The sequence below is a fragment of the Benincasa hispida genome, chromosome 7 (genome assembly GCF_027475165.1).
Source record: "Benincasa hispida cultivar pf3 chromosome 7, pf3_genome.v1.1, whole genome shotgun sequence".
Taxonomy (NCBI): Eukaryota; Viridiplantae; Streptophyta; class Magnoliopsida; order Cucurbitales; family Cucurbitaceae; genus Benincasa; species Benincasa hispida.
Genome location: NC_143484.1, coordinates 51,019,672 through 51,035,451, shown reverse-complemented (window position 1 = coordinate 51,035,451; position 15,780 = coordinate 51,019,672). Strand labels below are relative to the sequence as shown.

Genomic DNA, 15,780 nt, shown 5'->3' with positions numbered 1-15,780 from the left:
AAACTTGTTTTGATTTTTATACTCATGATCAGTTCTTTTCTTTTGGTTAATATCTAACTTTAGTTTTTTTAAATTTTTTAGAATAACTTTTCAACTATTTAAAAATATAATTTTAGTGTTTGAGAGTCATTCGAAATAAACTTTTAATTTTGATTTCTACACTTCCAAACTACCTCCAATATTCTGATTACAAAAGAGTTCACTCTAATAACATTATTTCAAGAAAAGAGAAAAGTAAATGGATTAAAATGGACTTTTCTTAAAAGTAATATTATTAAAATAGTCAAAAAGCAAAAAGAAAATATAAGACAATAAAGTGGATGTCTTGGAGGTTCAGAAATAAAATGGGAAAATATATAGTAATTAAAAAAAATAAAATAATAAAATAATAAACATAGAAATGTGAAAATAAAATAAAATAATCAAAAGGGGAAAGGAAAATTTGAAAGAAAAAAGGTTATAGCCAAAGGCAAGCTTTTTACTACAATGATCTTCTCGGCCCTTTTTTGTCATTGTTTGGTCGACAAAGCAATGTTTTTGTATGTTCACTTTCTTTTTGTGTTCGTGTTTTTCTCTTTAAGCATTCTCTCTCTCTCACTCACACATAATTATATTAAACACACATTAAACTAGGCATTAATCAAAAATAACCTTACATTATATATTAAAAATGGGGTTTATTCTTTTTGTCATATGCATATAATAATGTGAGTTATTTTTTAATAATTATAATATAAAAGATCTCATCTTTTTCTCATCTCACTCTCTACAAAAGGTATAGGGGATGGACAAAGAATAATGGCGTAAGATGAAAGTAAAGCCAAGAGAGAAAGAGAGAGAGAAAGAAAAAGCTCTATATATTGGAATGGTGGTGGGGAGAGATTTTGCAGAGAGATATAGCTAGAGAGATTACTAAAAAAAAAAAAAAAAAAAAAAAAAAAGATATCCAAAAGAAAAGAGAAGACAAAAGAAATTCACAAGGAGAGTTCATAGAGATATAGATAAGGATTTAACACTCAAATTCCAAACCTTCTTTTTCTTTATTTTTTCTTTTCATTTTCTTGTTTATTTTTCTTATTAATTAGCACAATTGCATAGAGGGAAAAAAAAGGGGAAAAAAACCTTCTTTTTTGGGAGTGATATGTGTGGGGAGGATCAAGAAGAGGATCATCATCAACAACAACATCAAGGGGAGTGTTCACAAACAATTGAGAATATGTTTCAAGAACAACTTCTTCTCCACCAACAACTACAAAACAACAACAATAACACTGATCAGCATCATATGATGTATGGCGGAGATCCTCATCATCATCATGGAATTGGAAGATCAGGGTTAATTTTTCCACCCGAGGTCGTGTCACCGATGCTCCAACCGTGGTCGTCGCTTAATCCGTTTATGATCCCTCCGCCTCCACCGCCACCACCGCTACCGACATCATTATCATGTTCATCATCAGCTTATGGTAGTTTGTTTAACCGAAGACCTCCTAATTGTCTTCAATTTGCGTATGACGGTCCATCTTCGGCAGACCATCTAGGTCGAATCATATCGACCACTCTCGGACCGGTGGTTCATCCAGGTTCCACGGCTCCCTTTGGCCTACAAGCTGAGCTTGGCAAAATGAGTGCTCAAGAAATAATGGATGCTAAAGCTCTTGCAGCTTCTAAAAGCCATAGTGAAGCTGAGAGGAGAAGAAGAGAAAGAATCAACAATCATCTTGCTAAGCTAAGGAGCTTACTCCCTAGTACCACTAAAGTAAGCATTTTTATTGCCTTCCCACATATTATTATATTTATTTTCACATACCCTTTTGTTTGTTTGTTTTTATATTATCTTAAACCTGATCTTGCATTGTTATTTTGGATCAAGTTGCAATCTTTGAACATATACAATACAAAATTCCTTAAATCTTTGTCATCCCATGTTGTTTCTTTGCTTAAAAAAGAGGTTTTGTCCATGTTTGAATTGTTGTTTTTGTGGGAATGAGAAAGAAGAAAAGAGAATATATAACCGTTAATGTGGGTGGATTGATATGATAAAGAGGAACCAAAGTTGCAGTTGGAAAAAGCTTTCGGTTGGGAAAATTTGTTGGCGAATGTCAGTCAAAGAATAAAAACTATGTTAAACAATGAAAAGAAATAAAGACAGATAAAATTCAGTATTCTTTGTCAGCTTATAACCCTTAGAGTTTGCCCTTATCTATTTATTCTCTGAACTCAGCCCCACTAACTAACTCACAAAACTTAGTTATTAGCCTTTCCAAATATCAACTAATTTTTTGCTATCTTTCCTTGATATATATGGATTTTTCCTTTTTCTTTTTTGGTTTTGTTTTTGTGGGGGGAAACAATGAAAATCGTCGGAAAAAAGCAAATATCACAGTGGTCAATGTGGTCACTGGTGCTATTCATGTAGCGTTGATAGGTCTACTCCTGTCAATACTACATGTCATCATGTAGTATATGCTTTTTTCTGGGTATGATGAGGATGATATAGTTGTGCCAACCTAGTTGAGATTTCTCCGTGCACCCACTGATTCCTCTCGAATAGTATTTTAATAAAAAAAAATATACTACATATTACCATTGACAGAAGTAAGATTTTATCTATTGATCGACATTGTGTATCAATGTTGGTAACACCATCTCCCGATGTGTAACAAGATCGACGAATATTTCCATGTCGACATATCAGAAGAATGGATAATGGAACTTTTAGGTAGTAGTAGATACCATATAAATTAATAATATTTTCTAGTTTCCGTTAGTTGTATAGGGAAGTGCATCTCTCCTTGATATATATATATTTTCTTCTGGTGGGGTTAATTCACTACACCCGACATAAGGAAAATCGTCGGAAAACCAATCTCAGATGCTATATTCATGTAGCATTGGCAAATCCTACTCCTACCAACTCTACATGTTACAATCGATAAAAGTAGGATTATTTGTTCATCGACATTAGTACACATACTAATGTCGGTAACATCATCCCCCAATCTGTGGCAAGGATGATGACTAAGGGATGATGAAATAATAAATTTTAAGTAGTAGTAGATACATACCATCTAAATAAGCTTTTCTAATATATGAAAGTGCATGTAAAATGTATTATAAGCGTTTTGAGATGAAACTTTATGTTATCTAATAATAAAACTATAGAATTAATAACCGATGTATATATGTATGTATTGTACAGACAGACAAAGCATCATTGTTAGCAGAAGTGATAGAACACGTGAAAGAACTAAAACGACAAACATCATTGATAGCAGAAACAAGTCCAATTCCAACAGAAGTTGATGAAGTAAGTGTAGATGATGTTTCAGAACAAGAGATGATGATGATAAGTAATATTGGATCATCACCCAAATTTGTAATAAAGGCTTCTCTTTGCTGTGAAGACCGTTCTGATCTTCTCCCTGATCTCATTAAAACCCTCAAATCCTTACGTTTAACAACTCTCAAAGCTGAAATCACAACCCTTGGTGGTCGTTTAAGAAATGTCTTGTTTGTCACTGCTGACGATGAACAACAACAACAACAACAACAAAATATTACATCTATTATTCAAGATGCCCTCAAAGCTGTCATTGAAAAAACTTCAGGGGATCATGATTCTTCTTCAGCAAATATCAAAAGACAAAGGACCGCTACTGCAAATAACATTAATAATATCCTTTAATTTTCTTTTTTTCTTTTTTTATATAATTTTGGTAATGATCATATTCATACCATATAGTACTGAAAAATTTGATCTTTTTCGTATGGAGATAAAAGGGTGATCTTTCTCTATGATGGGTTTTTTTCTTTTTTTTTTTATTTATGGCTTAAAAAATGATGTGAGGTTTTTTTTTTATTTTTTTTTTTTCAGAGTTGCAGTGAAGTTTTTAAGAAAAACCCTAATGAGGTTTGCATGTGCTGCAGTTGTGTCCCCATTGATATTGCAAAGTGATGCAACAAAAAAAAAAGATTTTATGCATAATATTGTCTTTGACCTTTGTTGGGGTTTTCCCTTTTAAGTTGGAATCATATTGGTCCTCCCTTTTGTTTTCAGATTTTGTTGCAATATTTTTGGGTTTGTTTAATTTAATTAAATTCTCTCTCTCTCTCTCTCTCTTTCTCTCTCTCTCTCTTTTCATTTTTTGTTTGTTTGTAATATGAAGTATAAATTGATTACAACTATAATATAGAGATGAAATTACAAGTTTTTGTGGAGATGGGGTGGTTTTAGTTTTCTTTAGGTCCTTCAACTTCTAATTATCTTTTTAATAGCTCTTCAACTTAATTTTATTAATATAATGTAATAAGCTGATTTTTGAGAAAGTTTCATGTATTTAGTATATCTTAAATGTGAGTTAAACCAACAACTTTGTTTTTTAAGTATAAGAATTAAATAGACACAATAATCAAATAGCTCAAAAAAAATCACTATCAAAATTTAAAACATACACTACTTTTAAAGTTCATGCTTTCATGGATTAATATTATATTTAACATAATTTATAGAAATTACCTTTAGTTTTTTTTCATGTAAATGAGTTATTTTCACTTTTTTTTTTTTTATTCGAGTGTAAAATATGTTCATTAACCTCTCCTAATTAAATAAAAAAAATTAATAAGATACTAAAGGTAGAGAGAGTACATCGAAATATTTCAAATAGGTTAACACATTCTTAGTACTCTCATTATACCCTGACACTAAAAGCAAGTTATATTAATCAATAAAAGCAATAATATACCGGATAGAGTTGGAGAAGAGCTCAGGAAGTTGAAAATACATGAAGGGAACAGGCTAAGGGTTAAAAGCCCTCCAATTTAACAAAATAGTAGATACATCGTAATTACAAAAAGATGAAGATTTAGTACACTCGAGAGGAGCCGAATATATGAAATGTTTGTTGAATTACAAGAATTCTTTCCTAAATAAGTTTTATATAAATGTCATGTCTGTGAATTTCAATTTTTTACGTGTCCCATTAGTTTCTGAACTTAAAAAAAGTCTAATAAAATTGTGCATTTGTTAGGGTATTAAGATTTTAATTTTATGTCCAATAAATTTAGAGATGTTAAAAGATGTTATATTTGAAAACCTTTAAATTTGTTTAGACATATCATAAAAAGATTCAATGATTTCTTGAACAAGATATTAAAGGATGTGGGAAGGGGATATATTAGATTAAAAAAATAGTAATTTATTCTACATTTTTTGAAGTTAAGTGAATATATTAGATACTTTTGTAAACTTAAGGACCTGTTTAATTAATATGAACTTAAGATCTGACAAGAAGTAAACCTGTAATTTAATTACACAGGAATGCGTTATCGAAACATTATAATTCAGCAAGGTTCGTTTTTTTTGGTTGCCAACGTAAACATCATTTGAAGGTTTGATGTTGGCTTTTATACACTAAATTAAATGTTGATGATGCCTTTCAAATAATAATGTGAAGACTTTAATAAACAAAGAGGAGGGAATTTTTGGTTAATCAAGATTCAAGATGCTAATCCAAGTAGGTTAAATAAACTCGTGGATTATTGTATTTTTAGGTTCAATTTAGAATTACTATAATAATTGCTTTTCAATTAAAAAGATATTCTTGACATAAAAACTGAAATCTAAAATGAGCCTATAATGTTGTTTAGTAAATTAATACTAAAAATACCATATCAAAGATGGCCAGTTAGTATCAAAACTGAAAATAATGTCTACCATTAGCAATAAAATTTAGAATTTAGTTCGACAAAATTACATTTTATAATTAAATATGGCTTGCTTAATTTTGTTTACCCTCCTCTCCATGACCATGACATAAATATTTCCACGTGGCATGAAAGAGAAGATCTTAACAACTAAGATAGTGACATAGGATGTGTTACTTCCGACCATTAAGATTTCGACCATTAATAGAAATTTCAGTAGTGAGAGAATTTCGATTTTTCTCCCATTCTCAAAATCTTGAAATTTCAATAGAAATTTTAAATTTTTTATTTTAAGGAATCAAACTCAATAGAAAAAATTTTAAAGTTTATAGATTTGTCTTGATTATATGAGTTGTACAGTTTCACACATTAATATATAATTTCACTTCAAAATCGAATTGATATGAGTTTTGTTTTTTTACCATCCAAAACTAATTCCAAGAAACCAGAATTTAGAAAAAATAAATAAATAATGACATTTATTTTTAACTTCATTCAAACATTTTTTTCATTGAATTTTCACATCATTTCACCTCAAAATTGAATTTGTGTAAGCTTTGTTTTTTACCATCCAAAACTTTTATTTTCAAGAAACCAAAATTGAGAAAAATAATAATATTTATTTATTTTTAACTTCATTCAAACCTTTTTTTTATTGAGTTTTATATCATTTAACCTCAAAATTGGATTGATATAAGTTTTATTTTTTACCATCTAAAGCTTTCATTTCTAAGAAACCAAAATTGATAAAAATAATATTTATTTATTTTTAGTTTCATTCAAACAATTTTCCATGGAATTTTCAATTCATTGCACCTCAAAATTGAATTGATGTGAGATTTACTTCTTTTACTGTCCAAAGTTTTCATTTAAAAAAAAAAAAAAAAAGCTTAGAAAACTATGGTCATAAGAGTAGTAATACACAACAAAACTATGGTCAAGGTAATTATTCTTATTCAAATTGTGATGGTCCTTCAAGACTCCTAACAATTTCCAACCTAACTTTCCACCAAATAGTTATTATCCATCTAAAGGAGGAAGATCATCGACGAACGAGATGTATTCACCAATAGGGTCTATATGTTGGCTATACGAGTCCTATTATTTTCATTTAAGTAACTATCTACAACATTTTCAATATAAGATGACCTAGGAGCATTACTAGATGTTCCAAAGACATCTTTTTGACATTAGACATGTAGGTTTTATAATAAATAATTTACACTTATTATTTATGCAAACATTTCATATCATTTAATTTTGCAATTAATTGTCAATATTTGATATTATTTTGTAATTATTATTAAAAAAAAAATTGCTCTTGCATTAACGTTTACACAAATATTTACACTATTATCTCTAAATATTGTTATACTTTATAGAAATGATGATTAAAAATGGTCAAATATGGTCTAATTAGGTCACAATCAAAATTTTATTAACTAACTATAACAATTCCCATCAATTTCTATAAAAATTTTCAAATTTCCATCAATATCAATATTTTCATAAAATTGGGACCTCGATATTTCCATCGGTATTTCGAACATACGTGACAGATAAGTATAAAAGATAAATGAGGGAAAAAACTAAGATCAGGAATTTAATTAAATTGTAAATGAAGGGAAAATGTAAAAATATTAAATTATCTGTCGCCCACCAAAACCGAAACATAAAAGTTGATTGGATGTCCTTATGATACCCATTAAAAGATAACTGGGCTGAAATAGTAGGCCCATCATCTTTTAAACGGGCTTTAGAAACAGGAGGCCCAATGTATTTCTTTAGTAGGCTCTCATGTATCTTTACGCACCTTTACAATTTTGTACCACATGCCTTCACAATTTTGCAACTTTTTATCCAATCTGATTGATTAATTGAAAATACCATTTTTGTCATCTTCATCGACTTATAACTAATATACATAACATCCATAGTCCAAGACAATCAACCTAAAAATAATAAAACCCATTGATTCGTTTCCCTTTTGCAATTTATTTTAGAAAGCTAAATTTCAAAATTACAGTACATTGCACCCAGTAAAACTTCCCATGACGAAGAATAAATGGAAGGGGAATTCTCGAAAATGGCCATAACAATCATATGTTTTCCAAGAACTGTTCGTGTTATTCGCTCAAAATCTCTCTTCCTTCCTTCAACGTATGAATCTAAGACATCCAATACATTTATTCAATGCTCATGGGTCATAACTCCGCAGTTAGCTGAGCTCTCTTCAAAATCTAAAGCTGCATTTGCTTATAAAGTTGGTGTGGATTCTATAAGAATGACGGTCGCCTTTGAGACGACAAACCTCATCAATGTTTCATACGAATATACATCGTCCAAGAACAGACCAGATGCCCATTGGATGGAGCTCATAATGCCTCCTTGAGATGGAAGGTCTTAGCAATGTCCCTTGCGTTGTCATATTCATTCAGCTCAACTAGCATCTTCTTTAATCGCCGAGCTAGTCCACTTGTCTCGCTCTCAGCTATGCCTGAAATATGTTTTTTCTCCAATGTTCTTCCCAGCAGCAGAACATAATCTACCAATGGTTGCAACTTGTGACTGCAAAACAATATTTGGCATCACATGGTTAAGTTAAATGCATTTCATAGGAGCTTATGAGCATAATTCACCACTGCTCAACGAAAGTGCTACTTCCCTTCAGGGATATTAATTAGCAAGCCAAATTTCAAGTCCAAATAAAATCAAAGTATGTCCTAAAAAAAAATATGAAACATACTGTCAAAAGGTTGAATAGAAGTATGGATATGCAAACCTGCGATCCCCGGTGATGCTGGGTCCTGTCCACACTCCTGAAAGAGAAGCAATGATTCTCTCAGTTCTTGTGACTGCATCATGGATGTTCGCCGCGATACTTCTAACGTGAGGTAGAACTTTCCCATACAGGAGCTCTTCAAGAGCAAGCTTTTCTAAAATGGGCAGTGCAATGATTTCTTTCCACAAACATATGTTTCTCAGCAAACGAACGGACATGCCAAACCGATATGCTGCAATTCGAGCAGCATTTGGAACAGCTTTCATCACAAGTGCATTCCAAGTAGGAACCTATTATTTTGTAAACATGGTCCAACATTAGCAGATATTTATGGAATAATACATTGAAGATCAAACATGAACGCATCATCGCTCACAGGGCAGTGCAATTGAGGGTATATGCATTCAATTTACAAATAATTTCAGTTTCCCTAATAAGATGATAATAAAGAAGACCATAATACTGAGAAGTGCAAAACCAATTTCATACCATAAGATCTTCAACAGCACTTGACAAACGGGTGCGAATAACAACCAATAGTTCTGTAAGAGCTTCACTTGATGTTGGAACATAGTTAGTAATCAAGCTTGTAGCAAAAGCTGCATTTCTGGTTTCACGTGTGCTAAGCATGTCCCAACAGTGAGCAATTTCATGGTGCAATATTGGAAGTGCAACTTTTTCGACTAGTTCTGGGACAAGGTTAGCATCCGCATCATTTGGAGCAAAATCACCTCCATCCTCCGGCATACCATAATTGAATAGCAAAGAATGCCTGAACAAATCAAACTCAAGACGGTTAAACCAGCAATTATGTTCATTGGAGAAAACTGCATCTACCATTGATGCTCACTATACCTACTGAAAAAAGTTAAAAAGCTATTTAAATAATTAGCTCTATAATACTTAATAATATCATACCAGTTCATATCAAAGAAATCTGCATTTTCATGTAGGGGGTCCCACTTCAAGAGTTCCAATCTCACATAAGGAGAAAAGATAGCAGGAATGCTTAATGACATATAAGCATCTCGGTATGTTGCTGAATAATCTTTCTTCCATTCTTCAAACCTCTGTTTCACCACAGAAAGTTGGGAAAACTCCTCAGCTGCATCACTAAAAATCTGTTCAGCAGTCTGAAGCAATAAATCACGGTTTGACTGGTATGCTGCACTATCACTATCACTCTCATCAGTGCTAGACTCTCCTTCTACTTTTTGATGGCCATCAACCTCTGTGGATGCTAGTCTCTTGGAATCGTATTGAGATCTCCGGCGTTTTCGAGCCTCAGCTCTCCGCTTCATATCCATACGTTTCTGCAGATTTAAATCTCTACCAAACTCATCTAACTTAGCCGGTAGATTTGCCTGTTCCCTTGATGAGGCAATTGCTGCCTGGGCTGCACTTGTGGCTGCAGCAATCATGTCAGTGCTGCTCCCTTTCTTATTCAAGATTGACGTAGCTGCTTTTACAGCCATTTCTATCTCCACCATTTCATCGTCATTATCAGCTACTCTTCTTTCCACGACAGTAGAAGCACGTTCTTCATGCAGTTTCTGCATTTGCTCCTCGAGTTCCTCTATGAAAGGAGCTTTATGCTGAAGACACAGAAGTACACAAAATAGGTTAATTAAAGAAGGGAGACCACACTACCTGCATTAAAAAGTGCACCTAACGTGGGACCTTACATCTCAGAAATGCAGATACCTCCCATTTGCAAACAATTTACCTTACAGACAAACATCCCATACGCTCTAGTGCAAATGAAACCCCTTAAACACTTTAATAATTAAACTGTACTACTGATGCAAAGAATATCTCTTTCTTCCTAATAAAAAATTCTCTACGCCTTTGTAACCAAACTTCTCCCTAGCAACTTAGGATTCTCATAACCTTATGGGTTCTTCCACTATCGTAAAGATTCTACTTCTCTGAAGCCCTTTCATAAATGCATCCCAGTCTAAGTGGAAGTCCAAGAGATGCAAAAGAAGTTGAAAAACTTGTTCCACAAAAAAAAAAAAAAAAGGAAGAAGAAGAAGAAGAATCAATCATGACATACACTTCACTACAGCAAGCTTCTCAATCCTTCAATAAACTACCAAACGTCAAACTTCCGACTTTTTTCAAGGTGTCGCTACTTTGTCTTTCTGGTTTGATTCATGCCCTAGCGTCAAACTCGTAACTTAGATGCCTTAAATTAATCACGGATTAAGTCTCGGTAGCTAACTACCTAAAATACTAATATTTCTGCAACATCGTGTTGTAACTTGTAAGATTAGATACAGGTGCTGCAAATTCACAACATAACAAAAGCTGGCCATTTATAGCTCATATAAAGATACAAAAGGCAAATGTAAAACACCCCATTTTGTTAGGCCCTGTCCATTTAATGCGTCCATGACATACAACAATGTTCAAACTTCACCATCGTCCACAGAAAAGAAAGAGTTACGTTTAAGTGTAGCCAAACTACTTTAGAAGGGCTTGATTGCATATTCATAGATTTTATGGAACTTAGAAACTAAAAAACAATCAAGCTTTATCTAGCTTGTCATAAATTAAGTTTGAAATAAACCAACCATAATTTGCTACACGTTTCTAACACTTCTTAGCAGACATGTAACACACAACCAGATATAATCTGCCTCTCTCAATTCTAGTTGAACTCATGACATACAATTACAATTAACATAAAACATGCAGCGCATACGATAGGATATCCATACCTGCAAAAAGTCACAGATAATGGAAACAAAGTCACGAAGCTTTTGCATAAATATAAACTTCTCCCCAGCAGCAGAAAGAGCCTTTTCAAGCGCTGTGATATTCAATAAAGATTCAGACAAATTTTCATCAGTCTTCAACACCGATGATGCAGTTCTCCGATAGGATTCCTGAGTATAAAAGAGAATGAAGGTCATGTATACACAGAGATACATATGCACTTTATGATAACACGTTATTTTGAACTTAAGCCATTCATAGTAAACTACACTCCAAGCAACCACACTATGGCATGTATACTAATAAAGTAAAATAGTGAAAGCCCTATTGACTCAAATATCATTAAACATATTCCTAGAAGCACCTGTGAGTTTCACGGTTATACATACACAGCACAAGACCGAAATGAAGGGAAAATAAGTCATTAAATGTTGATTTGAAGCTAAGCATACCTTCAGCCTCCCCATATTATCTTGCATAGCTTTTTTAGCAATCTCAGCTTGCTGAGATATCGATAGCCCATCCAAACCCTGTGAAACACCAACAGAACCTCCTATACTTGTAGCCGTAGACATGCTAGGCACCGAATTATACCCAACTGTAGTGGGGTAAATCAAGTTTTGCTGCTGAACACTCTGAACAACAGAGACACTAGTGCTCTCCACCCTAGTAGAACCATCGTCCATTCTCTTTCCCAGTCCCTTCCTAAACTGCTCCTCCTCCCAAATTTTCTCCTCCTCATCCTCGTCGCTGTGCTCAATAATATTCGTTCTTACCCCGTCATTTCCCTGCTCATCAACTTCCTCAAACACGCCCTTCTTCGAGCTCTCTAGCTTCCCTCCAATCATGGCGATTCTCCCCGGAAACTCTGCCTCCTCATCGCTCAACTCCCCCGGCGCGGTACGGTTGCTACCTGCATCTAACGATATATAATCCGGCGCTGCAACCCCAGCCTGTCGCATACGTTCCCTTTTCGCGCGAATTGCATTTATGGTCGCTTGATCGGGAATTGACGACCCAGATGAATCCTTTCCTCTGCCAATCCCCATTGAAGCCATTCGAGCTAAGGTGTCTTCCTTACTCCTCCGAAGCGAACCAGCGCTCTTCGCATTACTACCCCCTTCTTCATCCTCGGAGGTCGACTCTTTAGCTTCTCTAGCACTGTCCGGGATTTGTTCAGCGGGCTTAAGAAGACCCTTCAAAACAATGACAGGTTCGGCAGAAGGCTTAGATTCGGATGAAGGTCTCGAGCTCGCAAGCGTGCGGGTATTCTTCTGCAACTCGCGGAGGGCCTCCTTGGTATAAGTTCCAGCTTGAGGCTGCACATTGGAGGGAACAGAAGCCGGAATTGAAGAGGAGTGAGCGATGCGATCCTTTAATGCAGTGATCTTATGGGTGGATGAAGGCTTGGCAAGTCGGGCAGAAGAAGGCTTCTTGGAATTGGTTGATTTGGAAGACGAAGGGCGAAGTGGGGCATCGTTCTCTTCATCACTGGCGAAGCTGAGAAGCTTGGGCACCTGAGGGTTTGCCTTCTTGGGTTTATTGGCAACGGCAGAGGAGGTGGAAGAGGGTTTTGATGAAGCGTTAGAAGCGCTGATTGAAGAAGGGGCGGCGGAGCCATTGGGTTCGTCGTCGTCGTCATTGTCGTCGGCACGGCGGCGGAAGTTTCTGGCTCGACTGCCGGACATGGTGATTGATGGACAGAATTACGATGGGGGAATTGTGTTCAAGAGTTGCCAATTGCGAAGCTCGACGGGAGTTCAGATTGAGAGCGTGTGGATCCTTGCTAGGGTTTTTGGTCCTCCATAGTGGATTCAAGACGGTTTCTTCTTTTGTACATATTTCAAGCGGTTTTTTATTTCTTGTTCTTTTCCCTTTCCCGGTTATTTTATTTCATACTTTTTTCTCTCCTTTTTTTTTTTCTTTTCCTTTTTTTTTTTTTTTTTTTTTGAGAGAGAGAGAGAGAAATCATACTATTCTATTTTTAAAAGAGTAAATTGGAGGATCGTTGTTTATTAAAAAAATCGATTATAAAAAATGTTTTTGTATCAAAATATTCATAAATTTTCAAAACTTTCAAAAATATTTTTAAAAGAATACTCTAAGCATTAATTTGGATTGGAATAGGTTAGTGTTTTGTTTTAAAAATAGCTTTGAATTTTTAAAAGTTTAAAAAATATTCTTAATTTTAAAAAAAAAATCATAAATACCCTTATCAATAGTATATAAACAAAACAATTAATACATCATTGCAAAAATACATATATACTTTCAAAAGCTGCATTAATACTCTTACCTTAAAAAAAATGAAACAATGCTTTTACAGTCTATATCTAAACCTTAACACCTCTCCTCCCATTTATTTTCTCTCTCGTACTTTCTCTTTTTCTTTTTCTTTTTTTTTTCTCATTTCTCTTCTTATACCATTTACTCATAATACAAGCATATCACAAATACGAGGTTATATTCAAATCTCAACCTTGAAGGAGTTTGTTCTCAACTCTATCTATATGCACGGTAGACAGTTAAACTGATACTACTCATAATGAATCTGTTCTCAAACTCTACCTACACGCATGGTAGACAGTTAAACTGATACTACTCATAATGAGTCTATTCTCAAACTCTACCTACACACGGTAGATAGTTAAACTGATACTACTCATAATGAGTCTATTCTCAAACTCTACCTACACACATGATAGATAGTTAAACTGATACTAGTCACAAATGCTTACTCTCTTGTGTTCCCTATGTTTCCTATGTGCACATAGATCCCCGCTTATGGGCTCAGAAGCTAGGTGTGTCGGTCCTCTGACCATCCCATACGAAGGTTCCTCTCACAGGCTTAAGAACTAGCCCTCTCGGTCCCCTGACCATCTCGTGAGGTTCTGCTCTGGGATCAGGAACTAAGTCTATTGACCCTCTGACCATCCCGTTCACATATTCTCATTCTCATGCTAATTACTCATTCACAACATAAGCATATATATATATATATCCTCTATAAGATATGCTTAAGACTTAAAGGAAATTACCACCCACCTTGGTAAGGTAAGAACCTTCTTCTCTAGAAGGTCCTTGGTTTCCTCGGGCTCCCTTTTGAACCCTAAATTCCAGATTCAACTTTAAGCTAAGATTACTTGTAGTTCCAAATCTTATTTCAAGATACTTTCTCCTACAAACATGTTCTAAAATATCTCAGGAAGCTTACCTTAAAATCTTTGCTCAGAACTCCTCGTGGTTTTGCCGAAATCCTCAAATCATCAAGACTGGCTCAAGCTTACCCAAGAGCTCGACCCTTATGTCTTTTCCTCAATTTCTAACCTAATTCCTTAGAGCTTCTTCCCCGAAAGCCCTCCCTTGAAAACTAGACTCTCAGAGCTTCCAAGTGACTTAAGAATCACTCAAAATGCACGAGTCGTCTGGGAGAACTTCTCGTCCCAAGTTGATGCTACTTCTAGACTTCACTGTCCAACAACATCTCTTCCTCTTGGAACCTCTTGATCAACGCATGGCTTCCTCCGAATCTACCCTCTAACACTATTCCTAATATTTTTCAAGAGGAATTCGAGTTATGAACTAAATAGACATCTTGTGGTGGTATTTATAGGCCAAAGGAACCAATCCTTCTCATTTCTTAAAGCTTTCAACGCATGACACCTTCTTCTTTAGAAACTTTTGGAGTGTTTGCACCAAGATTTGCCACCACCTACTTCCATGTCATTCACCTACTTCCATGCCACCCACCTACTTGCATGAAGTTTAAGTTTTCTTCCTCATGCATAAGTCTTCCTAGCATAAAACTCTATTTGTCCACCTTCTACTAATTCAAACTCAACCTCTTCTTAGTATAGCCACTTTTCCGGGTGAATCCATTAACCGTGTGTAACACAAGCCTCAGCAACGCATACACACTTGGCCCATCGTCTAGTTCATCGTGTAGCTTTTGCACCCATCACGTAGCTTTGTTGTTTAGTTAATATATCGTTGTCGCTCATCGTCCAGCCTCTCGTTGTCGTTCATCGTCCAGCCCTCTCACTATCGCTCATCGTCTAATGCCTGTGCCCATCGCATAGCTCCATTGTTCAGTGATCTCTCGTTGTCTCTTATCACCTAACAATCTCGTTGTCACTCATCGTCTAGCATATAGCCTATCGCATAGCCCATGCGTCTATCATGTAGCTCTTGTTGTCGCCTATCGTCTAGCACTTACGCTCATCGTGTAGCGCTTGTGTCTATTGTATAACGTTCGTGCCTAACGCACCGTCTAGCATCTACGCTTATCTTCTAGCGCCCAAACTCATCGTTTAGTGCTATCATCTAATGCTTATGCTTATTGTAGCGCCATCGCCTATCGTGTAGTGCTTTCGTCTAGCGCATCGTTTAGCACCGCATGTAGCTACACGATCATCTGTGCGCGCAACATTTCAACACCCAGCACCTTGCGTTCATTGTCTAGCCCTCTGGCTCTCGCTCATACAGTCTTTTATCATCCCAATGCATGAGTAATCTTTGGGCAGTGTCTCTTGCCAATGCTTCGGCCAACATGCGTCCATACCTCACAAGAT

The 15,780-nt window shown here is 35.1% G+C and overlaps 2 protein-coding genes across 2 annotated transcripts; one reads left to right on the top strand and one right to left on the bottom strand.

Moving 5' to 3' along the window:
• The first annotated feature begins 880 nt into the window (after positions 1-880).
• On the top strand, positions 881-4,061 carry LOC120081877 (transcription factor bHLH30-like). Its single transcript, XM_039037053.2, has 2 exons — positions 881-1,759; positions 3,203-4,061. The coding sequence occupies exons 1-2, from the start codon at positions 1,142-1,144 to the stop codon at positions 3,686-3,688; spliced, it is 1,104 nt and encodes a 367-aa protein (XP_038892981.2). The 5' UTR covers positions 881-1,141; the 3' UTR covers positions 3,689-4,061.
• Positions 4,062-7,659: 3,598 nt separating this feature from the next.
• Positions 7,660-13,084, bottom strand: LOC120081530 (GC-rich sequence DNA-binding factor-like protein). The gene is made up of 6 exons (XM_039036490.2): positions 11,662-13,084; positions 11,212-11,379; positions 9,407-10,083; positions 8,978-9,260; positions 8,489-8,778; positions 7,660-8,274 (listed from the first exon to the last, which is right to left on the bottom strand). The coding sequence occupies exons 1-6, from the start codon at positions 12,895-12,897 to the stop codon at positions 8,082-8,084; spliced, it is 2,847 nt and encodes a 948-aa protein (XP_038892418.1). The 5' UTR covers positions 12,898-13,084; the 3' UTR covers positions 7,660-8,081.
• Positions 13,085-15,780: the final 2,696 nt, after the last annotated feature.

Bases quoted from the DNA above. Each gene is read 5' to 3' on its own strand.
- LOC120081877 (XM_039037053.2), top strand. From the start codon at position 1,142: ATGTGTGGGGAGGATCAAGAAGAGGATCATCATCAACAACAACATCAA. The intron at 1,760-3,202 runs GTAAGCATTTTT...TGTATTGTACAG, and splicing joins TACTCCCTAGTACCACTAAA to ACAGACAAAGCATCATTGTT.
- LOC120081530 (XM_039036490.2), bottom strand. From the start codon at position 12,897: ATGTCCGGCAGTCGAGCCAGAAACTTCCGCCGCCGTGCCGACGACAAT. The intron at 11,380-11,661 runs GTATGCTTAGCT...TTTTATACTCAG, and splicing joins ATAATATGGGGAGGCTGAAG to GAATCCTATCGGAGAACTGC. The intron at 8,275-8,488 runs GTTTGCATATCC...ATTGTTTTGCAG, and splicing joins AGCATCACCGGGGATCGCAG to TCACAAGTTGCAACCATTGG.